The sequence below is a fragment of the Anoplopoma fimbria genome, chromosome 10 (genome assembly GCF_027596085.1).
Source record: "Anoplopoma fimbria isolate UVic2021 breed Golden Eagle Sablefish chromosome 10, Afim_UVic_2022, whole genome shotgun sequence".
NCBI classification, from domain to species: Eukaryota; Metazoa; Chordata; class Actinopteri; order Perciformes; family Anoplopomatidae; genus Anoplopoma; species Anoplopoma fimbria.
The window spans coordinates 22,338,704-22,366,277 of NC_072458.1; the positions used below are offsets into that span (position 1 = coordinate 22,338,704).

The window sequence follows — 27,574 nt, forward strand, 5'->3', positions numbered from 1 at the left end:
ATATTATATATATACATTTTATTTATAATATAAGATGCATTTTTTGCAAGTTATAATTCATATAACATAATATTTATTATATCAGTAAAGCTACTTTTAACCAAAGAGATGTGGACGCAGAAAATACTTGTTCCTGACGCCTTTAAATGTAGTTCCCATCAGGCAGACCGCAGATTTAAGGTAGTCGGCAGGTAACCATAGCAACATAGCTCCAGTTCTGCTAAATTAAGCCAATGAGGAAGTGTCTTAAAGCTGCATTCTCTCTCCTGTCCACCAGGGGGCGACTCCTCTGGTTGTATAGAAGTCTATGAGAAAATGACTCTACTTCTCTCTTGATTTATTCCCTCAGTAAACATTGTAAACATGAGTTTATGGTCTCAATCTCTAGTTTCAAGTCTTCTTCAATACAGCATGATGTTCATTTAGTAAATGATGCTCCATTTAGAGTCAAACAGACCATAAAGCAGGGGATGCTTTAGGGCGGGGCTACACTGATTGACAGGTCGTTATCTCGGTGTTGTCTGGTCTGTGTTTTTTTTTCTTCATGAAGATTAATTGTAACATTTTAGTCGTCTAAAAGCGTTCGGTTGTACTTATTTTGTCACTTCTGGTTGCAAAAACCAAGATGGCGACAGCCAAAATGCCAAACTCAAGGCTTCAAAAAAATGCTAAAAATGTGTTATTCAGCGTTTGGTTGCACTTACATCCACCCTCTCGTATCACTTCTCGTTCCAAAAAAACAGGCATCAATGTATCCTCAACAGTTTGTATGATATCTCACAAAAAGGTACTCCTCATTTATCGTGCGTTTTCCCACGAAAGCCAGCAACACTTGTCGATTTTACGCTTGTTACATGCGCACGGCCTTTTCTAAATAAACTTCCGTCTTCACAGGAAACAACTCAGTTAGTTTTAGGAAAAGAACATGGAAAACATATTTATCATTACATATTTTAGTATAAGAAAAAGATCCTGACATTTCTTAGTTGGGTTTAGAAAAAGATTATCGGGTTAAAACAATCACAGAAGTGCTTTATCGTTAAGATAAGTTCACGATACAAAATAATTCAGTGGGATGTCTACTTATTACTTTGCACATCATTTTTGTGTAGGTTTAGGATGAAATCTGCCTGATGAACTGAGGGTTACGTGCTTCCTCTATTGGATCCTCGAGGATCACAGGACTTAACAAGGAGCCTGGAGATTCAAAAATAAACCTTTTAAACACACAGCACCTTTCCTGCTTTTCAAAGGGATTTCTGCTGCTGCATTGTTGTCTGTGTTTAAATGCTCACACACACACACACACACACACACACACACACACACACACACACACACACACACACACACACACACACACACACACACACACAAACAGAGAGAGCCTCATCATGTCTGAGTGTGGTGGAGAAGGATGGATTATGTAACCGTATATACGAGCGACTGAACCCCACTGCAGCACCATAGAGGAAGATAGGGAGACACACACACACACACACACACACACACACACACACACACACACACACACACACACACACACACACACACACACACATAGAGGGAGAGAGAGAACCCGTCCTCCCTTTCGTCTATTTTTACCTCCCCCGTTCGAGGCTACGATCCTCTGCACCCCGTCCTTATCCCTTCATCCAACCCCTCCGTCCTTCTCCTCCTATTTAATTAACCCTCCTCTTCCTCTCTCTCTCTCCATCTCCATCTGAGTCATCTCCCCTCCCCCCCCCCCCTCTCTCTCTCTCTCTCCGTCACACATCTCATCCTCCTCCCTTCCTGTTTTTTCCTCTCTTCCTCTCTCTCTCTCTCTCTCTCTCCTGCTCTGCCTCCTCTCCAGTATTATTCTCGGTTGCCGTGAGAGGCAGAACACACACACAGGCGGCAGGTAAAGGAAGGAAATCCTCCCTTTTCTCTCTTTTCTTCCACTCAGAGAGGTTTTTTTTTGTGCTTTTCCATCCGTTACCTTTCATTTTCTGATCATTTCTGATTGATTATCTGCAGACAAGATGCAGAATGATGCTGCTTGTGTGTGAGATGGATTCAATAATGGGTGTTACTGTGTGTGTGTGTGTGTGTGTGTGTGGTTTTGCTTCATGCATTTTATCTGATTTCTTGAAAATGTATGTGTATTTCTGTGTGTGACAGGAAAGCATGTGTGTGTGTGTGTGTGTGTGTGTGTGTGTGTGTGTGTGTGTGTGTGTGTGTGTGTGTGTGTGTGTGTGTGTGTGTGAGAGAGGAGGAAGGAAGAGATGTGTGTGTGTGTATGTGTGAATATACCGCCAGTTTGAGGTGTTGTGTGTGTGTGTGTGTGTGTGTGTGTGTGAATATGATCTGCTTCATGGATGTCAAATGTGTGTGTATGTATATGTGTGAGGAGGAAGAGGAGGAAGGAAGTGTGTGTGTGTGTGTGTGTGTGTGTGTTTTGGCAGAAGCATTATATGTGTGTACGAGTGAATCCTGCAGTGTGTGTGTGATCGTTGGTTTCTTTTGATATCACAGGAACATATGTGTGTGTGTGTGTGTGTGTGTGTGTGTGTGTGTGTGTGTGATGTGTGTGTGTGTGTGTGTGTGTGTTGATTTTGCTTCATGCATTCTTTTGTGTGTGTCTGTGTGTGTATGTGTGTGTGTGTGTGGGCATTTCATTTATTTTATGTGTGTTTTGGCTGCAGAAATATTACGCCTGTATATGTGTGTGTGTGTTTTCTCTTGGATTTCTTGGAAAATGGCTGACAAATGTGTGTGTTTGTGTGTGTATATTTATGTGTGTTTGTTCAGGTCTGTGTTTTGGCCACAGTGTGTGTGTGTGTGTGTGTGTGAGTGTTTGTGTGTATGTGTGTGTGTTAGAGGAGATCCTGCAGTCAATTATAGTGGAGACCTTGGTACATCAAGTGTGTTAGATGGTTGATGTGTTTTAATATGGCAGGCACAGGAGTGTTTGTATGTGTGTGTGTGTGTGTGTGTGTGTGTGTGTGTGTGTGTGTGTGTGTGTGTGTGTGTGTGTGTGTGTGTGTGTGTGTGTGTGTGTGTGTGTGTGTGTGTGTGTGTGTGTTTCGGCATGCAGTCAAGTCTAGTCTCTGGTAAATCCTGTGTGTGTGATTGATGGTTAATGATTTCTTTCAATATGGCAGGCGTGGGAATGTGTATGTTCATGGGATTGCATGTGTGTGTGTGTTTGGACAGCAGGAACATTGTGTGTGTGCGTGTGTGTATGTGTGTGTCGGTGTTTGTGTGTCGGTGTTTGTGTGATCTTGCAGCCAATCCTGTTTGAGTTCCTGGTATATCAATGGTGTGTGTGTGTGTGTGTGTGTGTGTGTGTGTGTGTGTGTGTGTGTGTGTGTGTGTGTGTGTGTGTGTGTGTGTGTGTGTTTGATTTCTGCATCTTTGGCACTCTGTGTGGGTGGATTTGATGTGTGTGTTTGTGTGTATATGTGTGTGTGTGTCAGAGTACTTGTGATAATTGCGAGTTGAAGATGTGTACGTGTGTAAATGAGGACACATTATTGTGTATGTGTGAGACTGCTCCACTTCCTCTCCTCTTCTGTGTGTGTGTGTGTGTGTGTCTGCAATATGTACTATGATCAGCCTTCTTCCTCCTCCTCATCCTCTTCCTCCCTCTCTTCATCCCCCCATTTCTCCTCTCTTTCTCCAGCCAAACAGGGTCATTTAATTATTCATCTCTCTCCTCCTCTCTCTCTCTCTCTCTCTCTCTCTCTCTCTCTCGCCTCGTTTCCACTCGCTCTCCATTTCGTCCTCCCTCTCTCTCTCCTCCTCTTCCTCCTGGTCATCCTCTCTCATTCTCTTTGCAAATATTTCTATTTCAATCCTTCTTTAATTCCTCTAAGTCTTTTTCTCTTGACTCAATCTTTGTCTCTCTCCCTTTCTCTCCATCTATGTTTTTACAATGATTGATTTGACAATTAATCACAAAATGGCACAATTTTCTTTCCATTTTTTCTTACATATACAGAGAGTTGGGATGAGTTATTTCGGACGTCCAGGCTTCTGGAAGTAAACGTGACATTCAGTTTGAGCGCTTTGAACGTTGGATGAATGTTAAACTATCTCATATATGCAAAGAGGAACAACTTTGTCACAATCTAGACAATAAAGAGCTTTATTTGTACTTTTATCTGACTAAATAATCTGTATGAAGTGGTCGTATTAATCGTGACATCCCTTATTGGTTTTGTGGACTGCTGTTTTGAAGCCTTGAGTTTGGCATTTTGGCCGTCGCCATCTTGGTTTTTGCAACCAGAAGTGACAAAATAAGTACAACCGAACGCTTAATGAGAGATTTTTAGACGCCTAAAATGTTACAATTAACCTTCATGAAGTAGAAACACACTGTGAAAGGGTTAAAATTGTAAGACAAAAACAGAGACCTGTCAATCAAAAGGTAGCACTGCCCTAAATCATCCCCTGCTTTATGGTCTGTTTGACTCTAAATGGAGCATCATTTACTAAATGAACATCATGCTGTATTGAAGAAGACTTGAAACTAGAGATTGAGACCATAAACTCATGTTTACAATGTTTACTGAGGGAATAAATCAAGAGAGAAGTAGAGTCATTTTCTCATAGACTTCTATACAACCAGAGGAGTCGCCCCCTGGTGGACACTAGAGAGAATGCAGCTTTAAGACACTTCAGTATTGGCGTCCGCGACAGAACCGGAGGTTGGTGCCTGGCTTTTTGTCATTTACTTTGTCATCAGATGGTGTTTGATCAGTTGTAACAGAGTTTACACAATGGACCCTTCAGAATGAGCTTTTCTATATTTGAACAGTCGCTGAATTCTAGTATTTAGAGTCATTAGCCATTCCAAAGTTGAATAAACTTATAACATTGTTAAATTATCAAGGAGAACATTGAGAATATGATTAAAAGAAAAACACATACTTGTCAAACCACTGCCTGCTAATTTTTCAATCTAAAATTCTGTAACTTTGTCAGTTATTCGTAAAGCAATGAGATATCCTGACATTTAGTACCTAGTGTTGATCGAGCTCACAATCAGCTTCATTGGCAAAATATGTGAGTACACCTACAAATAATTAGACTTGTTTTAAGTTGCTTTAAAAGAACTTAAAACAATTTACAGGAAGAAAGACACACGGCTAAATACAAGAACAACAAAGTCGAACTAATACAGGTAAGAACCAACATAAAACTTCCCCTAATGCATCTTCTATGAATTATTTTTTAAATCTTTAAAACTTCAGATATACAAACAAAAAAATCCTATAATATAACACTTCTCATGATGAGTAAACTGAACCAGGAGATCATAGATCCAGTATTTCTACCCATCATTCACTCCATTTTGTCTTTCTGGCTTCATCCTTCCTCTTCCTCTTCCTCTTCTCCCACTTTCTTCATACATCTGCATTTCTCTCCCCCCTCCATACATATATACCATAGATACAATGATAATATACATGTTGTCCTCCCATTGCGTGCCTTCATCCCTCTCTCTCTCATTCAATCTCTCCCTCTCTCGCCCTCTCACGTGTTATCTCTTTTTTTTTCTTCAGTGCTGCTATATTTTTCTGCTGAGCACTGCAGTCTCCTGTAGGTGTGGTGCGTTCATGGGTGTCCTCCCTCCCTCTCTCTCTCTCTCTCTCTCTCTCTCTCTCTCTCTCTCTCTCTCTCTGCTGTAGAGCTTACGTAACTCACAGCACAAACTGCACAGAGACACACCGGCAGAGATGGAGGAGAGAGAGAAAGAGGAGATAATAGTTATTACTCATTGAGGTGGAGACAGCAGGAACATCTGTTCATGGATATGAGATGAATGCGTGCAGCAAATCAGCAAATGTTGAGAAACACCTGCTGGTGGCGTGCAAATGACACAGTACATGAAGAAACATTAGACTCTGTTACTTGTGTACATAACATAATATGAAACCGTGCATATACTGTGCATATAATTGAATATATTCAATCGCCTAAAGAAACAGCACCTCAGTCCGTCATGGAATTAAATTAGTTTGACGTTTAGCAACATTGATTTTTCTCACCAACATTAAAGCTCTTTTTTTGTAAGAATATTCTAATTTAATATGAATTTTGTATCTATGTTACTTAGGGAGGATATGACACAGGGCTGTCACGTTATCAAATATTGAATACATACTTAATGAATTCAAAATAACGATATTATCACGATGTCTTCAGAGAATTGAAAATAAATGTATATTAATTAAATCAGTCAAATTCAGCTTTAACTTTTTTTATATTGTGCAGTAGTCCATTTTTTTGGCAAATAAATTACACACAAAATACGAATTCAGGGAGGTACATTATTTAAGAGGAGTTTATTAACACAATATTAATAAACATAATGTTTGTATTTCATTTTTTTTAATATCAATAACTGTATATCACTGTTGTGAACGTAGGAAGACCAAAGAGGAACATGTCATTGTTTTACCTCTTTAGGGATGAGAATGAGGATGAGGCTCAGTCCGCCACTTTGGTCAAATCAGATTTAGACACATTAAAAAACCCACAAACCACAACTCAGCTCTACATTGTGGAATGTGCTAATTAGCTAATGTTAGCATTCTAACACACTTAAAGTCCCAGTTAGAGTGTCTTTATCGTCTGTACTGTGACGTGATCCCCAATGAAAAAGAAATATTTGAGCCATGTGCAGTTAAAAAGTGGATTTAAATAAAAGATTTTGCATTTGATTGGACCACTGATAAGTGAAGGGTTTAGAATAGAACAGAAGACTTTGGCCCAACAAATTAGTACAGTAATTTAATATGTATTGTGTACTGTAATGTATTCTGAAAACAGTCAATAAGATTCAGTAAATCGCAAAACTGTCAGTTTCGTTACTTTATATTATATTATCTGTTTTTAAAAATAATTAAGAAAAACAACAAAAACCCAGACAGATGTGATCAATCTAAGAAGTTGTTACTGTTTTTTGTTTAACAGGAAGATAAGTTGATTGGATTTTGATAAAAAAGCATTTTTCATTTAATCCTAACTTCAACTAAAATGGTGTTAATGGTTAATATTAATAATCATTGTCACATGAAGTTAGCATTTAGCTCAGTACGAGCTGTTTGGCTGTAGACTACAAGTCTTGTTTGAAATAGGATTTTATATCACAGATACTTAGGTCTGAGTAGTATTCATAGACATTCACACATACTGATTAATATTTCATTGGGGTGGGAATATCAGTGAAAAAGTTGCTGCTTTGGTGCTTTGAGGACGTGAACAGGAACAAGAGAAGAATGATGCAAAAACAGAATGATGTAATGATGAAACAGAGTGATGTAAAACAGTTGGCAGGCGTTCTGTATTCTGCAGGAGGAACTTTGGGAAAAAAACTGCAGTACTCTTGGGTGGGGCTTCTAAACAGCAACAAAAAAAAGAGTGAGAGAGAGAGAGAGAGAGAGCGAGAGGATAAAGCACATAAAATGTAAAGAGGCCAGTAGAGAGAATCACCCACGCATCAATCCCCTCGACTCTGTATGTGTGGAAGTTTCTCTCTGTGTGCGAGTCAGACCCCTTATCTGCTCTTTATTATGCTGAGCACCATTTATACATTTTACACATTTTGCTGACGCTTTTATCCCCTGCGACTTACAAGGAGCGAGAGGCCTGAATAAGCATAAACCGGTGGATCATCGGCGTATTGACAGACCAACAGTGAGAGGGGGAAATATTTTCTTGAGTCGCTCAGAAGGATCACGCAACGATAGAGGACGGGGTGAAAAGACAAGAGGAGTAATGTGATTTTGCAGCAGGTTAAAAAAGCAAAACACAAGGGAATTTATATCCCAGAGGAAGAGAAGGAAAGGTGGAAGTAAAGAGACGAACAAACGGAAGAAATGTGTAGGCTTTAATGTCTTCAGTAAGGTTTAACACCAGAGGGGAATTATAGAGGAAATATGACAATAAACAAGTTCACACAAAGAAAGAGAGACATAAATATAGATACTTAATCTAAAAAAAGACATTTTGTTAGTTTCAAATGGTTTTTATACTGATTTAATCCGTGTTATTGGTCTGGTTGCACTTTTTTCATCGATGACAATCGAAATAAATGAAAAAAGAGCAGGAAAGATTACACATGGAAAACATCTTACTACACAAACTATATAGATAAGACCACTGTACATTCACTCAGCAAGGATTTCAGTGGGTTTAAAGCTTGTGGGGAACAAAAGGAAATGAAGGGAACATAGAAGAGAAGACATAACAAGAACCGGATTAAAAAAGGGACACTTTGAGGAGAATAATTGAAACGTGTGATGTGAAATCAGAGCACGTTATCGTCACCGCTCAAACATTCAATTCAGATGTCAAAACAGTCACGAAAAACAGCCATGATTGGCCTATAAAGGAAATGTGAGAGTCACTGAAGAAGACAGAGACGGAGACGGGTTAACTGTGATGTTTCTGTTTCTATTGCAGCATAAATATGTGGTGTTATATGGCAAGTTTGTCTTTAAGACTTATGCAAAGTTAAAACTCCAAGTCCAAAAGTCCAAGAGTAAACTGTAAACTTCAAGTAGTGATAATTGTGTTTCAAAGGGATGAAACGCTGCAATATAACAGACATGTACACTTACTCAAGTACTGTACTTAAGTACAAGTTTGAGGTACTTGAGTATTTCTCTTTTCTGCTAACTTATGCCACATTGATGCATCAATAATCATAATGATATAAATACTATAACATCATACAAATACTATTCTGAAATGAGGCATTCTGCAATATTAGTAATTTCACGTTGGGTAGCGTACTTTAATTAAATTGCTTGTGCAATTTTACTTAAGTAAAGTGTGGATGCAGGACTTTTATTCGTAACTTGGGAGTATTTTTACACAATGGTATTGCTTATTTTACTTCAATAGTGCATAACATGCCTGTTGGGAACGGGCTGAATGCTCAGTCAGTGGCTGGAAACCCCGCTGCTGCACAAAGCCTTTCTTCTTGTTTATTCAAAATGTGTTTATTTTGGATGCATCGGACGTCCAAAGTGCACCATATTAAACACTGCACACCCTCGGATTCCCATCAACACACATACCAAGTGTGAAGTAGATCGGATTAACTGTTCTCAAGATATGGGAAGAACACACAGACGCATCGACAGGTAGACAGTGATTCTTTGTTTCATTAGATTAAAACGCCTGAGCACTTCTTCCATTACTGCAGCATCTATATCAAATTCTGTAGGACACCAGAGGAGGCTTCAGTCCTTCCTGCTGGCTTATTGGCACACCTTAATGGACCTGAGCCATCATGAATGTAATTATTTATACCTGCACTCCTCGCTGATAACTTAAAGTGTCTTCCATGAGTAAGCTCTAAATCATCGTCCCCCTCTAAAATTTAATTTCCCCATAGATTTGGCTTCAAACGGGCTACAATATCTGTCTCTCTGCTGGCAACACAGTGCAGTTTCTCGTTGATGAATGCACACTAAAGAGGACGGATGAGGAAAGACGTGTCTACAGGAGTCTGCTCTGTCAGTGCATTGGCAAGGACGGCCTCGGTACAGTGACAGCTTTTCTGCCAGTTAGCAGCGAGCCAGATTTAGCTCCTCCCGGATCAATAAAGTATTCATACAGGACGGAGACGAGGACGACATAAAAGGCCCTTTTTTTTTTTTTTTTTGACATATCGTTGCAGTGCTGCGTGCCTCGAATATCAAGGGAGAGCAGGAGGGGAAACACCCACACACTAGCTTAGCATGGAGGGTGGTGAAATGAGGACGTGTTCTAGTTTGGATTCCACTCTGAAACAGAATGAATACAGTTTTTAATCTTGAGAGCAAATCAGTATTTCACAGCGAGAAACTGAAGAGAAACGAGTCCTTTCATGTTAATAATTAGGAGTGAAAGTGAGAGTAGACTGTACAGTAAAATGAAATTCATTTCATTTAAATCCATTTATTTCAAGATCACATCTGACCTGAATACCTAATATGTCTTCTCCTCAATGAAGATTGTATAAATAAATCCATCGATAGGTCTGCAACAAGTATTCTAAAATCTTCCCAGTTTACATGGTTATTAAATAGTATTTTGATAAAGCACGAGCTCCGATATGTAAACAACTTAATTTTCACTTCACGTAAGTGGTCAGTTAGCAACGTAGCAGTAAAACCTTGCAGCTCAGGAGCGTAAATATTTACTAACACATAAGAAGTAGGTGAGAAGTAGTTTGTGTAGTGATGCTGGTTTTAATTTAATGATGCGTAAATCGCCTCTTAGTAAACATTTACTTTATAATTAGGCTCAGTTTGAACTTTCAAACAGATGGAACTTTCGTCACATCTCCAAACAAACATTAAACATCTAAAGAAACATTTTCCAAAACACACCACTCAACGTCAGTTCAAACATGCATCACCTGTAGTTTATGTTAACTCATATTATATCAAATTTTAGAGACAAAAAACTGGACTAAGCTACTGTTAGGCATCTGGAACTTAAAGGATGCAAGTGAAATCCTGTAAATGTTGCTACCTTGTGGGGGATTTTGATATAAACAAAAAGAGATATTGCTGCCGTGCACTAACCTACTTAAGCGAGTGCTCTTGTGGTTTCAAACTGTCAAAAGGCTTCCAGAGATGCATCTCTCCTGCATTAGCGCTACAGGATTTTCCGAGCCGTTTCTCCAGGGAGAGAAGAAGAAACAGCAATAAACAGAATGAAAAACCTACAAAGACTGTTAAAAAACCACCAGGGTCAGAATGATAAAACCCATCCCTAAAAACCTGTTTTCTTTTTCATTTTCCTTTATTTAACCAACTCAAAGTCTATTTCAAACAGAGACGTGGCCTTAGAAGTGTATCACGCAACAAAAGTGCAGAAGGAACATCTGGTTAAGGAGTACGTTATCGTAAAAGTATTTCAATGTATTCTGTCTGCGGATGAGGGTTTGTCTTTTAGTGCACCTGAAGCTTACCATAAATAAAGGTTTGGAATAAAGATAACGATACATAGATGTAATATTGTATACAGAGCACATTTCAGATTGTTTCGGTTTAATGGTTTTAGATTGTCATGTCCTGTCTCTTAAAAGAAATATCGTTCCCCTACAACAACATTGCATTGTGATCTACGTTTGAAAGGGAAACATATTTAGTCGTGAATTATGTTTGTTTTTGACGAATGAATAAGTTTAAAATGAGTCTGAAAACAGGTCTTTCCCCTTGCTGTTCGTGTTCTGTGTAGTCTTGTTGCCAAAACATAACCAAGTGGTTTTGCAGCAAGAATGGTTTCTAACTATGAATGCGGAGTTTGGAATTTAAGACAGAAAGGAAGTGACATTGTTGCAAGTCAATTCAAATGTGATAAAGATGATTCAAAAAGAGTAAAATTACAGCCTCGGGTCATTTGACACGACTGTCTCTGCTGTTGTGAGGTTGCAGAGAAGAAGAGGAGGGTTGTTTCAGAGTCTATGATGACTTGATTGGTTTCTGATGCGTGATGTGAAAATATACTTATATACACGGACAGTACAGAAAATTAGGGAAAAAGACATTTAGTATAAAGACACTTTTTGTTTTGGGCAGGGATTGAAAGATACTGGAAATCTGTACTCAAGGAAAAGTACTGTTACTTTAAAGACATTTGAATTAATTAAAAGTAAGATTACTTGCGTAAAAATGAAGGAACATTGTAACAGTGTGGCTCCCTGATATGATTTTAATAGTTTTTGGACAACAATGGAGCTCTAGTGCACAGAGGAAGACGATATATCACAATCTCAAACACTGGTGGTTTCCAGTCTGGATGAATTCAGAAGCAAACGAATGCATAATTTACTCGGTTGCCGGAGATTTTAGCTGCAATCCACTTCCAGCAAAGTAACTGCAGAGAGTGTTTGTAAATGTGCGTGAGACAACCAAGTCCTCTGTGGTGAGCTTTGATTTTCACTGTGAATCTGCTGTGATGCTGTTTCTCGTCTCCCCTGACGGGTTATTCTCTCCCTTTGTGTGTGTGTGCGATGTAAAAATAGACATTCTTACCCATGAGATTTCTCTCTTTCTCTCCGTTATTCTCTCTTCCTCTTTTTCATACCATCTGAAGCTGCCATAACCAACGTAACGGTAAAACATATGCACGACACATCTCACAAGGTGAAAGCAATCATAACCTCTTTCCCTCTCTGCGTCTCTCAGGATGTCGATCGTCAGCATCGTTGCCAGGGAGATCTTGGACTCCCGGGGAAACCCCACTGTTGAAGTGGACCTTCGCACAGAGAAAGGTGACAAATATCAGATGGAGACAGCAACCAAAAATAACATCATATAATGTGGATGTAAGATTCATCGTGTCGGATGAAAAGAGCTAAGAAAGCTTGGCGGCACAACAGCTGTAATCGCAAATTGTTTCTGACATCAAACGACCTTCATTTCCGTCCAGATCGATCAGTTCTCAGTTGAGGGAAGGTTTTTCTTCTTGTTGACCAAACATGCAGTTTAAGCAAGCTTTCGTAACCCCAGTGAGATAAAAACACATCAAATGATATTTTATACAAGATGACTTATATAGATACTTTTAAAGACAGCGTACAATAAACCCGAACTGTAATGTCTGACATTCCAACAATGTATTAAACACATCAGTCATATCAATCAAAGTTTTAATTAAATAGCAGCTTTCAAACTAATGAACTGCAATTCAAAGTGCTTTACAAATGACTGACAAGACAAAAACAGAGAGAAGATGAAGAGACTAATGCAATTAAGTGAATAAAAAAACAAGAAAACTTTCAACCAAATTTATAACAAGGGTCAAACAAAACACATTTCTAGACCTCACATAAAACCTTTGCAAACCTTGCATTGGTTTCCTCCTCTCCTCTCTCCTTCCCTTGCATTTAAAACATTAATTCTTTCTCTCCATCTTTCTGACTTTCAGGTCTGTTCAGGGCTGCGGTGCCCAGCGGAGCATCCACAGGGATCTACGAGGCTCTGGAGCTCCGAGATGGAGACAAGAGCCGCTACAAGGGCAAAGGTACGAGGACGGATCGACTGTGTTCACGTGTTTACATTCTTTAAAAAAAGTTAAAGCTGCGTTATGTGTTTTTTGACCACAAGGGGGCAGAACGATTTAAAAAACGTTAAAGCACTTCCCTGATTTAGCCATCCGCTATAGCTAGCGTATGATTTACTGGCATCTCGGACTCATTGTATTTTCTTATAGTGGGTTTTCTTCAATGAAACATTAGTGTTCTGCTAGCACCTAGCTTCGTTTTTAGCATGCAGACATGATAACGGTACGATGAAGATGCCCTATAACAAAGACGGTGCAATACAAGCTCTTCCACATATTATTTTTTTTCTTATGCTAACATTCAATATTTCCACACGTAACAGACGTTTTTAGCATTACGAAAGTAAGTTAGCCGGGACATTCATGAACATTAGTTGCCAGATCTTGCACGATTGTGTTGCTGGGAAGGAGCAAGATCTCAAACAAAGCCGAATTTCTCCTATATTCTGTGTCTTAAAAACCTAATTTAGTGTTAGAATATTCAAAAGATATGTAGCTTGCGAAAAATAGGTCCTGACTATGGGGTTGATACACTAGTCTCAGTGGGCTGTCTCCTTTCTGAACTGTCTCTGCTTTCAATCTTTTATAAGTGTCGCCAAGGTAGCAAATAAAGACTTTATGCCATTTAATATTAGAGGTTCTGTAAGAGCCAAAATGACTCAACCAAACAATCTAGACGCAGCTGAAAGACCAAAACAATAAGCTAAAAAAAAGGCATAATATCGGCCTTTAATTTTAACGCTTGCATTCATTTTTCATGGGATCTGCACAATAAGCAACAGAGACAGAAATGTCCTCCCACTACACCTTTCCTCCTTTAGTTGTTGCAGAATTAAAATGTCACTTTTGCTGGTTGACTTATGTTCTATGTGCTCTCTTCTTCTAGGTGTTTTGAAGGCAGTCGGGCACATCAACGATTCTCTGGGTCCGGCCCTTATAGCCTCTGTAAGTAACCACAACGTTTATACAATATATTCGTCTATAACCGTATTTAAAGATGCAAAGTCTGGTTTCGTTTGTAAGTTCTCAGCAGGCCTGACGTCACCATGTTGTTGTTTTTTTTGCAACCATTGAAGTGAACATTTTTGGAATGTGAAGGAGTGACTCAGAGACGCCGTGTACATCTCTGGTGTCGACCTGTCAATCAGTGTGTAGCCCCGCCCTAAAGCATCCCCTGCTTTATGGTCTGTTTGACTCTAAATGGAGCATCATTTACTAAATGAACATCATGCTGTATTGAAGAAGACTTGAAACTAGAGATTGAGACCATAAACTCATGTTTACAATGTTTACTGAGGGAATAAATCAAGAGAGAAGTAGAGTCATTTTCTCATAGACTTCTATACAACCAGAGGAGTCGCCCCCTGGTGGACAGGAGAGAGAATGCAGCCAAACCAATCGTTTCACTACCTCTAGTCCTTGTGTGTTTCTGCAGAAGTCGACATTCAGCGCATCCTGTGGTTTGCAGAAACGTTCTTGTTCCTCCAGAGTCTATAATCACATTGAATCAGTCGGATCAGTTAGTGAGTCTGAAAATGTCCAGTTTGGACCTTAAGTGTGAACAAAACGACCTCGGTGACACCAAAGACAGGAAGCCATGAGAATAGAACCTGTGAGGTAGAGTGTGTGTAGAGAAACTGTGAATGAAAGATGACGATAGTGTGTCTGTGTGAGAAAAAAGTGTGAGTGAGTGATAAGAACAGTGAATGAGTGACTGTGTCTTTGTGTGGTTTCTGTGTGTAAGGGATTGTTTGAGTGTGTGTGAGTATGATATTATATCTGCAGCAGTGCAGTATGGGTAATTTCCTCCAGCAGCAGATGTCTTTTTTAAATGAATGTTGTTGATCAGTCAGGCGGGAAAAACGGCTCGTGTGTTTGTGTGTGATTATCATAATGATGATAACAATTAGAACTTTATTTATAAAGATTTTTTCTTCAATCAGAAAAATCTGTCAAAATAATAGTTAATAGTTTAAAATCACAGATCTTGTTTAATGATAATAATAATAATAATAATAATAATAATAATAATAATAATAATAATAATAATAATAATAATAATAAAATAATACAGGTCAAGAAGAAAATGGCAGATGCTCCATTTAAAAAATAAATAAAAAATCCCTATATGTTTTATAATATCAAGATCTTGCCTGAAGCTCTAGCTCTGGATCATAAGTTTACTTAGAAAGTGATCACGAATCAAGATCACGTAAAAGATCCTGTAAACAAACAAACAACAAACAGCTTAGATTCTGTTTTTACATCAAAACCTCAACAAATTTGAACCAAAATGAATCCAAAAAGATTTATGTGGAAGGTTGTCAAAAAGCTAAACACTTGTAATCATAGTATAGGTAGTATACTGGTTTACCTGTGGGTGTTTTTACTGTGTTTCCTGTATCTGTGTGTCTGCAGGGCGTCAGCGTGGTGGAGCAGGAGCAGCTGGACAACATGATGATCGAGATGGACGGAACAGAAAACAAATGTGAGTCAAAACAACACGACTCCATCAGAGTCCACCAGCTGGAGATCCTCCTCCTCCTCCTCCTCCTCCTCTGAAGTCACACACACACTTTGAAAAATGTTGTTTCAACCAAGGCGTTTGTCATAAAGTGGCAACAAGAAACATAAATACAGACGGGAACAAGACAGAGCTAATAGATTGTCTTTACAAACAGGCTTTGGCACGACCGACCGACGCAAACGCTTAATAAATAAACTCTCTGTTCATTTATTTTAATCTACAATCAGGACAACTAATCATTCCAGGCAGCGAGGTAAACAGCAGTGAGATTAAGGGCAGCAATGAAATTCAGCACAGACTAAAAACGGAGCTGAATGTGTTGTGAAAGGTTTTTAATTAACTTTCTGTCCTTGTAGAAATATACACAATTATATACAGATTAAAAGCCTCAGAGAGAGTTTATTCATGCTGATTGCACAGAATAACAAGTAAACCATGAGGACGTTTTTAATTGTTTGTGTTGGTGATTCTTCTTTTCACAGTCTGATTTTATTCCAGTTGATATTTACAAGATGTGATGTTGATAGTGTAAGATTAAAAATAGGAAAATGGCCTTGAAAAATACAGAGATGACAGTGATTAAAATCAATGTTCACAATATTAGGATGGTTTACAAATTTAAATGCATCGCATACAGGAGAAAATAAAAATGAGAATTACAAGATGTGAGGTTAATTTAATAAGAAATGTTCAATAAATAAAAAATATAAAGCCATTTTGTAAGACAAAAATGTATATTTTTATTTTTTATCTATCTTAATTAATACTTACCTTTGGGCATTTGTTTTTGGTCAAATTTTAAATAATCTTACATATAAATGTATTATTCAGTCATACACTACCTGACTGTTACTATGAATAACTGCTACAAAAATGCAAATCTGAATGGAAATAAAAGAAAAAATACATTTTAAAGTACCAATAAAATTCCAAAGTTGTATCAATGGACAGTAAAAATAATTAAATAACAAATATTGAATCATTTCCTGTTTTCTGTCCCGTCAAACAGCTCAGTTTGGAGCCAACGCCATCCTGGGCGTGTCTCTCGCCATCTGTAAGGCCGGTGCAGCAGAGAAAGACGTCCCCCTGTACCGCCACATAGCCGACCTGGCAGGAAACACGGAGCTGGTGCTGCCGGTTCCCGTAAGACACAAACTCAATAAATCTATACAAAAATGTGTTTGATGAATACGTTTTTTAGACAATTTCCTTTGCTACTGATTGATTTTTAAAGGAAAAGTACATTTCCTGTTCCAGCAACTTGAAAAGGCAATTGGAGAAATGTTTATGAACATTTATGTGTGTGAATGTAGAAATACAACTTCAGCTGACAAAAACACATAGTTTAATATTTAATTTTCATATGTGTTACACTCTTTTCTCACATACACTTTTTTTTTTATTATTTTCTGTGTTTTCTGTGTCACTTTAACATGATCTGGAATAATGAATTTTATTCTTCTGTTCTCATGTCTCCCTTTCCCCCCCCACCCCTTTATTTTCCTCTCCTCTCGTTTCCTCTCGTTTCCTCTCACCTTTTCTCATTGATTCCTTTCCTTATCTCCTTGTTTTCTGGTCTCCCCTCTTTTCTTCTGATCTCTTGTTTGCGTTCACCTCTTTTCCTTGTTTCCTCTCTTTCACTCCTTGTCCCCCCTTTCTTGTACTCTCCTCTCATTTCTTCTTTGTCTCCTTGTGTTCTGATCACCCCTTTCTTCTCCTGTCCTCTCATTTCTGTCCTCTCGTTTCCTCTCCTTGTCTCCTTGAATCCTCATCCCACCTTTTTCCCTCTGGCTCCTCATTTCCTCTCCTCTCTGCTCCTTGTTTTCTCCACTTGTCTCTTTGTTTCCTCCTCTTCACAATTGACCTTGATTATTTTCCTTGTCTGCTTGCTTTCTCCTCCCCCTTTCTTCTCCTGTTCTCTTGTTTCCTCTCCTCTTGTCACCTCATCCCTCCCCTTTCTTTTTCTGTCCTCTCGTTTCCTCTCCCAATTTTCTTATTGTTTTCCACTCCTCTTTGTTTCCTCTCCTTTTCATCCTTGTTACCTCCTCTTCCCACTCATCATTGTTTCCTCTCCTTGGCCCCTTGTTTCCTCTCCCCTTCAGGCCTTTAATGTGATAAATGGAGGATCTCATGCAGGCAACAAACTCGCCATGCAGGAGTTCATGGTACTTCCTGTTGGAGCCGAGTCTTTCAAGTAAGAATTCATCTCCGGAAATATATTTTTTAAACTAAACATGAACATGAAGGATTTATAGTTTACCATTATCATTTTTTTCCCCAACTCCTTTCACATTCCTCTTTGATTCCTTCTCTCCTGCTGATGTTGGTCTCTTCAGCGAGGTCTCTCCACTCTCTGACGATCTCTTCCTTCTTCCCCCCCTCCGTCTCTCAGGGAGGCATTGAGGATAGGATCGGAGCTGTACCACACTCTGAAGGGGGTGATCCAGGAGAAATACGGCCAGGACGCCACCAATGTGGGAGACGAGGGAGGATTCGCTCCCAACATCCTGGAGAACAGCGAGGGTGAGGAATCATTTATCAGTGATGTCTGTCCAACACAGTCTCATGGCAATTTTTGATCTAGTCACAAAATAAAATCTAATGGTCTCATGTTCAGGGACACGATTTCCAGTTTTTTTTGTGTCCCTCTGAACGACTTTCTTTTCGTGACGACTTAGGTTAAAGCAACATCAAGGTGTCGAATTAGTATACTAGTTGACAGTCTTGGTTGTTAGACCCTTCCACCTCTCCTCCCACCTGACTTAGTAGAGTTTTTGGGAAATTATTAAATACGTCACTTGCTCTGACTGTTGCTTAGTCATGTCTCTCCACCACGAACAACGCTGGAAAACAACTTTTCTTGATACAATCAACACTTGAAATGATGAAGGCACTTGCAAATGACAAGGTAGTACAAAATGTAAACCATACTTTGGTGTTTCATTTTTTCTCTTTACAAAAGGTACCAAAACACCGGCAACGAGGAAGATCTTGGGTAGATAATAATGAGAATAAATATGAAACAAAATTTTAATCACAACCCCTAAACTAAAAAGAAATCAGGTTTGAATTGACATCAAACACTTTTACTAAGTTTGTTTAGAAAGATGTTTATCTATAGAGTGAACCATAAAGTGCATCTTTGGATGGATGGGAAAAACAACACTGAATGGAAATAAATGCCTTTGACAAAAAAAACCGAAAGAACAGACAATTTGTGTCCCAATTGATTCAATTTCGTCCCTATTTCAAGAACTTCCATGAGACTGTGCTTGTTCGTCATGTGATGAAGTTTAACCCCCCAAACCCCTTCACTCCTCAGCTCTGGATCTGCTGCAGACGGCCATAGAGAAGGCCGGCTTCACGGACAAGGTGGTGGTCGGGATGGACGTGGCCGCCTCTGAGTTTTACCGCGACGGGAAATACGACCTTGACTTCAAATCCCCACCGGATCCAGAGAGACACATCTCTGGAGAGGAGCTGGCTGACATCTACCAGGGCTTCGTCAACAACTACCCAGGTGGAATTTATATCTTTTCAGTTGATCTTCAAGTCGGAGACATAAACAACTTTTATTCACCTCTCCGACCTCCTTCCCAGTGGTGTCCATCGAGGACCCGTTCGACCAGGACGACTGGGAGGCCTGGTCCCGTCTGACGGCCCAGGTGGGGATCCAGGTGGTGGGGGATGACCTGACGGTGACCAACCCCAAGAGGATAGAGAAAGCTGCCGAGGAGCGAGCCTGCAACTGCCTGCTGCTCAAAGTCAACCAGATCGGCTCCGTCACCGAGGCCATACAGGCGTAAGTCTGCTTTAAGTCTAACAGTTTCAGATATTTTAATTACATCTATTACTAATAGAGAGGCTAAGTCTCTCCCTTCTGGTTGACCTTTTTCTGTAAAAAAAAAAACGATATACAGTAGTCAACGGCGAAAGACGTGCAGTGAAAAACACACATGATGTTTGTCATACAGGCCATAAATATGATATATGAGTTTACAGTTAATTACAATTCCTCCTTGCAGATGTGGAGGTTGGTTTGTGGCGTTTTGCTGGTTTTGCCGGTTACACTCTTTGTGTTTTCTTAGTAAATTTTGTTTGTTCGGCCTCTGGGTGTTACGGAGAATTATGCGACGAACAGTGCTTTCAGCATAAATGCCTTTGAGCAAGCTCTGGTGTCTTTGAAAAGACTGTATGCATGTAACAAGCAGAAAGTAACACATGTTTCAGCCTTATGTGGGAAAACAGTCAAAAAAGGATGAGAAACGTCTTGTAAGATATCATACAAACTGTTGTATGAGGGTTTTCTGTAGCTCCTACAGCGTTCGCTTAAGAGGATGTCGAGCAGTGACGTGTGCGGCCTTATATACTGTTGGATCTGTACATATTTAGGAAGGCCCTTCCTGATTGGCCGGCTACACTAATGCAAATTGTCTGTGGGCGAATGCGTGTTCGTGAAAGGAGGAGAGTATTACCAAGAGTGTCAAGTAGAGGACTCTTCCTGTGCTCTTCCTGTGCTCATAGAACAAGAGTTACAATATAATAACCTTCATTTCAGTCTCGTCATAGTTCCACAAAGATCTGATGTTTTCAGCTCTTCATTGACATTGATTTAAGTCACATGCTTCATAAATATCATCATTTATTCTCTTAGTCTGCTTCCAGTACACTTTTCAACAAAATTTGCCACTTCAGACAAGCAAAAACAAGTTTTTTCCAAATTTCTAAAACATGCATAAAATCTGGTGGATGTAAACTCACTCAGTGAATGCCCTTCCGTAAAGGTCACATAGAACTAGGGTTACAATATCATAACCTTCGTTACATCCTCGTCATCATTCACTGATAGGTCACAGGCTTCATCTTCACCATCACTTCATAATTTATTCACATTTCTAAAACAAAACAAAAGTCAGATTGTCTTGCTTTCAGTTGTTTTTCAGAAGACTGACATAAAACCGCTAAATGTAGAATAAAACACATTTAATTAAAGGATTAATCTGGTTTATTAGGAGGCCTCACAGATCTACAAACACGTCTCTGTGTGAAAACAATGTTGGTCCCACGCTACACACTCTACTACTGTCTTCTCAGAGGGAAAAATAAACCAATATGGCCGCCTCAGGTAGGCCGGCGAATGTAAACTGGCCAAAGACGGTCATCTATCTTGGTTGAGACGACAGAGAGGCCTATAGGGAGATACGTAGAGACCCAGCTGCTCTGCCATCAATCACACATGTGGAAACGCACCAACATGTTGTCAGTCACATCACATATTACCTGTCAGCCATGTTGACCTTGTGTCGGAAACCAGGAGCTCCGAACCGACCCGAACAGGAGATAAACGTAGGACAGGAAGTGACAGCAGGTTTTTTGAGTTTTGAAGATTAGCTGTCAAGCCTCTGCGTCAACTGTACTGTTGATGTCTTTGTGCAGAGAGTGTGTACTCCAGTCTGGAATGTGTGCGTCATCAATCTCAGACTTAACAAAATGTCACTCAGGGTTATGAAGCTATCAATCATGACGGAGTAGCTGCACTACAGCAGGAGGAGGAGGGAGTGATTGAAACGGTGGTGATGACAGGCGAGGTGATGTATTGTTGGCCGTCACATGAAAAAGCTTCCTGAGTCGTAAATCTGATATATTCCTCTAATATCTCAGCAGGATGAGATCATTTTTTAAAAACCTCAAATTTGACCCCAGACACCAACGGCGTCTTCATTGTCATGTCGTCATCTGGTTAACGTGTCAGACTGTCAAATGAATTAACTCTGAGCTTTATAATAAGGAGTCAAAACAGAAACGATCTTTAATAGTTTTTTAAACATACTTTAATAAATAGATATTGTTGCGAAACTTCAATTAAGACAATTATTTCTTGCATCACAAGTTTTATGTAATGTTATGTTTAAATTTGTAAATGAGGCATAATATGTGCTAATTTTCATACATTTCCAGAACAGATATCTAAACATGGGATAAGGTTTAAAATTGTTATTTAGTTTTGTTGACATATTAGAGTCAAAGGTTTTTACAGAGGGAATTATCCATGTTTTTGGTTATTAAATGTATGAAGAAGGCTATGAATGATATCTGAACAAACCCCTCTGTAGAAACCTTCAGAATATAGAGAGGAATGAAGCTGTAAAGTTTGGTGTATGTAAGAGCTACTGAAGTGGAGATTTATGGATCAGAGTCTGAGAAAAAACTCATTTAGAGAAAACGTCCTTTAAAGATATGTTTAGTTAAATTACATACATGTTGAAGACTCTACAGGTGAATAGGGTAAAAAAAATAACTAATAGATATCAACATGAAACTTCACCAGTTGATTACTGACATTAAGATGATTACTTTTCTGAAATGTTATGTTTAAATATGCAAATGAGGCATTAACTAATGCTAACTTTTGGTGAATTTAGGAGAAATCTACAGACACAAATAGACAAAGTAGAAAAATAAACATCTAAATGTATATTTTGCATGTTTTTTTCCCACTAGTTTGAAAGAAGACATGTTATGGAAGAAAAATAGACCAAACTGTCATAATTGATTAGTGCATGACAAACTATATGTTTGTCTGTAGTAAGTAAACTAAAACATGTGTAGAAATACCCTGTTACAAGTTAAAGTAATGCCGTTAAAATTTTACTGAAGCAAAATATACATTTCCAAAAGTAAAAGTACTCCTTTTGCATAATGGCTCATTTCAGGATGCAGCTGGTAAATATAGATATCAGTTTATATCCGGCAGGTAAGCATATGGCATCATATGGCGTCTTTTTAAAATAATGACATCATCATTTATTAGTATTATTTTATATTTGAATTATTAATTATCTTAAATTAAATGCAGTGGAGTAAAAAGTTTAATATTTCCATCAAATAAATAGAAGTATAATAAAGTAAAAAGTTTAAAATTTCCATCTTGAGTTCTAATAGAGAAAAAGTCTTAGTTACTCTCCAGAAAAAACTAAAATCCAACAGTGAAGCTGTAAAGACCATTTGTTGCAACTGTAAAGTTCGCTGCACTTATTGAATTCGTATTTGTTTACTGCACTTAAAAGTTTGTAGCACTTATTATACTTTAGTCTTTGCAATTATTGTTTAGAGTAATCTGCCTCTGCAACTTTTGCTCTGGTTTATGCTTTAAGATGCTTGTTTAAGAAAGGAGATGCACTGATGACTTCTGGTGACTAGTAGTTCTCTTGAATACCTATGTTGAATACACTTCCTGTAAGTCGCTTTGGATAAAAGCGTCTGCTAAATGACTGTAATGTAATGTCTGTAATGTGTCATATGACCACCTATAAAAGTAAGGAAGTGCTTTGATGCTTTCGGTCACATGTTCCTTGTGTTGCTCACTGAGTGAAATACGTTCTGTCTTTACACTCTGAACATCAAACAGCTCGTGTCTGATCATTTCTCTCTCGTGTCCGTCTCTCAGGTGTAAACTGGCTCAGGCCAACGGTTGGGGTGTGATGGTGAGCCACCGCTCAGGAGAGACGGAGGACACCTTCATCGCTGACCTGGTGGTGGGACTCTGCACCGGACAGGTGGGAATGACAATCCATCAATTAATTCATTTAATGTCACAGGTTGTCTTTGATTCTGATTCTTTGCTGTCCGTTCTGCAGATTAAGACCGGCGCCCCCTGCAGATCTGAGAGGCTCGCCAAGTACAACCAGCTCATGAGGTCAGTGAGACACTCACACACACAAACTTTATTGATTCATTTCTTTATTGGGATGCAGTAGTGAGATACAGTTCTGTACATGCTGTAAAGGACACACATGTCTGCACCTTTCAAATCTTTTTATACACATTTTACCAAAATGTAGCCCCAACATATTTGGCATATTTGAAAACAGACGGATTTCTCTGGGTTTGAAAAATGAGGTGCTACTTCTTTTTTAAGGGGTTACATTAAAAAAGAGAAGTGAATACTATATTAAAAAAAAGAATCTATAAAATGTTCCCCCTGACAAATAGTTAGTATGTATATTGTAGTTTGAATGAAGTGGAAAAAAATGGAGCAACTGGAAGTTTCTCCATTTTTCTATCAGTCTATCAATGTCTTTACAGTCTCAAGACATTGATAGACTCCTTTACTCTGCTCACAGTTCAATCTGATTAAACTTTGCATAATTGGAAAGAACCACAATGTTTAATGGTTTAATGACCTCTCATTTAAGACATATTGTTAATATATTGCAAAATAAAACAAAAGCAGCAAAGACAGAGGACGCTGCCAGACCAATCAAAGAAAGTTAACCTTAAAGATGGTTGGAAACCCATGTGGAGGCTTTTCAAAGACGCAAAACAACAGAGCCAGCCGGCCTTATATACCCATGACCACAGCCATCTCTCAGGTGCAACCAGTTGCCTTGACAACACAACCAGTAACAGCAGATGAAGACAGAAGACAGAACTAAATTCTATGGATTACATTTATGAAGTGAAATGTCGATTAGGTTCATCAACAGTTTTCATTTAGAGGCAAAAACATATTCTAAATGGGCAGAATTTAATTTAAAATGTGTCAATTTAGATCAATGTTCATGACTAGTTTAACTGTTTTTGACAGATTTCAATACCAGCAAATTTTGCCAGGATTTTTATTTTTTTTGCATTTTATGTTTCTGCAAACCACGGATACGTTGAATGTCGATGTTTTTGCATTCGGTCAGAGCAATTTATGTAATAAAACAAGCAAAAAGTGTTGAAATTACGTGGTTCAATAACAAGTATATGAGCGGGTCAAACAAACACAGGACTTTCACCAAGAAGACCAGCTGTTTGTTTCCTGTGACTTTTTCTCAGACTGTCCGCTAAAGGTGGTTGATTATTTACATTAGGTATGTTGTTACGTTTAATTTCTACGTTATTATTTAATCAAAAACCAAGATATTCTTTGTGACCTTAACCAAATAGTTTTGTTGCCTAAACCTAACCAATAGTTTCACATTGTGCATCTCTGCAAGCGTGATATGATGCTGATATGAAACATATTCATGAAATGATTTTTGGTCCAGAGCTGTCAACATTCAACATATCGTGTGGTTTGCAGAAACATACAATGCCAACACATTTTTTAGGGCGGGTGGGTTCTTTAATACCCATTTATTGATATTTTTGTTACTTTATTTTTAGGCTACATTTTTATTATCCTCATCACCTGCTGGCTGATTTTTTTCTACCTCGTAACGTAAAATCTGGGTTGCAAACTTTGTCTTTATAGGATAAAACCTGTTTAACCTGTTAAATAAAACAACATAGTAATGAAAACTTATTTTAAAGGTACAGTAATATCATTATTTATCAAATTCTCTGTAACTTTCTTTTGCTCCAAATCTGGCAGCAGCCCTGTTACTGTACAACACGGCTCCTCAGATTCCCGCTTTGTCTTAGCACTAAGCATCACAGAGCTGATGATGTGACAGCAGCGCCGGTGTCACCCCATGTGTCCGAGCCAGTCAGCAGCAGGAGCAGTGGGAGGAGGTGGGAGGAGGGAGGGAGGGAGGTGGGAGGAGATCGGCTCAGCGTTGTAATCCCATCGGATTGCTGAGGAGACGCAGGAGAGGTGGAGGGTGGAGAGATTTACAGGAGTATTAACCAGCGATAAAGGCTAATCAGTGCTGTGAGGCGTGCACGCACACGTGTACAGACACACCAGAGAGACATCAGTCATTTACACTGTGGAAGCTTTGGAGATGCATTCTTTCTTTTTAAATCCAGCTATTTCATTTTGCATTTTCATAAATTTCAGGGATTTTTGAGAGACAAGTGAAAAGTTGAAAGCAGAAGAGGCCCAAAAGATCAGACTGGTTTAGTTTCTTGTGAGCAAAAAGCGTTTTCTTGAATGCAACTCTTGATAAACTTCCTTTGCAGACATTATACAACTGTTTTTAAAGGCTAAAAAGAACTTATATTGACAATGAAACTGAGATTTATGTTTGAAATTTGGTGATTTAGTTTTGATTTGTCACTTTTTGGAGCAGAGAGCTGATTGACTGACACTCTGCTCTGTTACATATCAGACATGTTTTCACATATATATGTTTTTTCTTTACGGTTTAAATAATCTCTCTCTCCTCTCCATCCTTTTTCCTTCTCATTCTCTGCAGGATTGAGGAGGAGTTGGGCGACCAGGCTCGCTTTGCAGGCCACAACTTCAGGAACCCCAGCGCCCTGTGAAACTGACAGACGAATGACTTACACACACACACACACACACACACACACACACACATACACACACATAAACTGACAGACACTCCAAACATGGGAACGAGCCATGCACAACGAAATATCACACAGATTCATTAAAAAACACGAGCAAAAGAGCCTAGCAAAAAAAAATAAGATAATTAAAATATGCACTGGACTTATAGGTAGGGTGATGATGCTGTATGCACACACAGACACACACATACACACACATATATAGAGTATGCAGATGCAACACGCGCTCATGCACATGCAGGGGAATACCATAAAAATGTCAAATTTATAAGCCAGACATGCACTGTTACTGTAGTTTTAATAGTTCATGTACAGCCAGAGGACAGACCTGCAAAAATAAAGATTATTGTTGTAAAAACAGAGAGATAAATAAGTAGAGATATAATAGAATAATTTAGACTGAAAGAGATGAAAAAACCTTTCAGCACCAAAAGAAGGAGATACATTCTCAGAAAGAAACACAAAACAGCTGTTTCAGGGACTGAGTGAAAAAATAGATACAATAAAATACAACACAAACACACTTCACACTCAGATGTGTCTCACTCTCACCTGGACACTGAAGTACCTGCACTCCACCCACTTCTGTCCTCCCTTCCTTCCCTTATTTTGTCTCCTTTTTCCTTCTCGTCTCGTCTGTTTCTCAGTTTTTAAAAACCCCTCTCTTTCTTCCCGCCCTGATGTGAATCTGATTATTTGTCCTTTATGCTTGAAAAATACCCACCTTTGTCCAAAAAGAAAGAAGAAATCTAAACCCCTGAATCCCTTCGTTCCTTCTGTTCCTCCTGAATGTCCATAGATTAGCTGTGTTGAAAAAGATGAAAGAAAATAAGAAAATTTAAAAAGAACAAAAAAAAAGAACGCTTGTCATTGAAAATAATGTGAAAATATGTGAAATAAAAAGATGGTAATTTACAATTTCAATCACAGTTAAAAGATTTTTGTCTTTTTTTGTGTCTGTGGTTCTTGTTCAGCTCATTTAAAAAAAAAATGTATTTTAAAAAAAATATTTTTACAAAGCCCCAGAAGGGAAATGAAGCTAAAAAGAAATCGAACGTTTGATTTTTATTCCCTTCATGTCCCTTCCAGGACTCCGTAGCTTTTGGCATTGACATTGCTGTGATATTACAAAATTGCAACTGCTGAGAAAACCTGCTGGTAATCACAACATGTCATACGGTGAGTTTCAGAGTGAGAGAAAGAGTGTCATGGTTGTTAGTTCCTGATCTGAACACGTCATAAAGAACACGTCTTGAGCTACATGAGGCATGACCGACCTGCTCTTATATCGATTATGTTCTCTAAACTAATTTTAAAAAAAGTCTGCATCTAGAGGAGTAGGACGGGATCAGAAACAGATGGATTAGGTCAATTATTATTAAAACTATTAACTATTATTTAATGATTCAAGGATAAATTCTTGTCTTTATGCAACACAGAGATGCACAAACAAATACATTTGTACCCAACACACACATGACAGTCAAAAAAAGACTGCAGAGTTTCTGACACAAGAACTGAAGGCAGCAGCATGTTTATCTCCTTCCAAGCACTCTTTGTGATCGATTACTCAACACACTGTAAGTTAATTATGTTGTGTATGTATAGATTATATCAGCCAGCTGTATTGTCCACTGATGACAAGCCCTAAACATACAGAAAACCCATATATTTTCTCCAATAATGTGTAATTTATTGTGAAATATCAGCTTTTCTGGCCTCTTAAAAAGTATTAAAATGATT

At 38.6% G+C, this 27,574-nt stretch overlaps 1 protein-coding gene across 1 annotated transcript; it reads left to right on the forward strand.

Moving 5' to 3' along the window:
- The first annotated feature begins 1,840 nt into the window (after positions 1–1,840).
- Positions 1,841–26,689, forward strand: LOC129096881 (gamma-enolase). The gene is made up of 13 exons (XM_054605565.1): positions 1,841–1,903; positions 12,183–12,268; positions 12,925–13,020; positions 13,946–14,004; positions 15,478–15,547; positions 16,596–16,729; positions 17,689–17,780; positions 17,979–18,109; positions 18,909–19,106; positions 19,187–19,388; positions 23,034–23,142; positions 23,224–23,282; positions 25,714–26,689. Exons 2-13 carry the CDS (start codon positions 12,184–12,186, stop codon positions 25,781–25,783), a joined length of 1,305 nt encoding a protein of 434 aa, XP_054461540.1. The 5' UTR covers positions 1,841–1,903; position 12,183; the 3' UTR covers positions 25,784–26,689.
- Positions 26,690–27,574: the final 885 nt, after the last annotated feature.

Bases quoted from the DNA above. Each gene is read 5' to 3' on its own strand.
- LOC129096881 (XM_054605565.1), top strand. From the start codon at position 12,184: ATGTCGATCGTCAGCATCGTTGCCAGGGAGATCTTGGACTCCCGGGGA. The intron at 12,269-12,924 runs GTGACAAATATC...TCTGACTTTCAG, and splicing joins GGACCTTCGCACAGAGAAAG to GTCTGTTCAGGGCTGCGGTG. The intron at 14,005-15,477 runs GTAAGTAACCAC...GTGTGTCTGCAG, and splicing joins GTCCGGCCCTTATAGCCTCT to GGCGTCAGCGTGGTGGAGCA.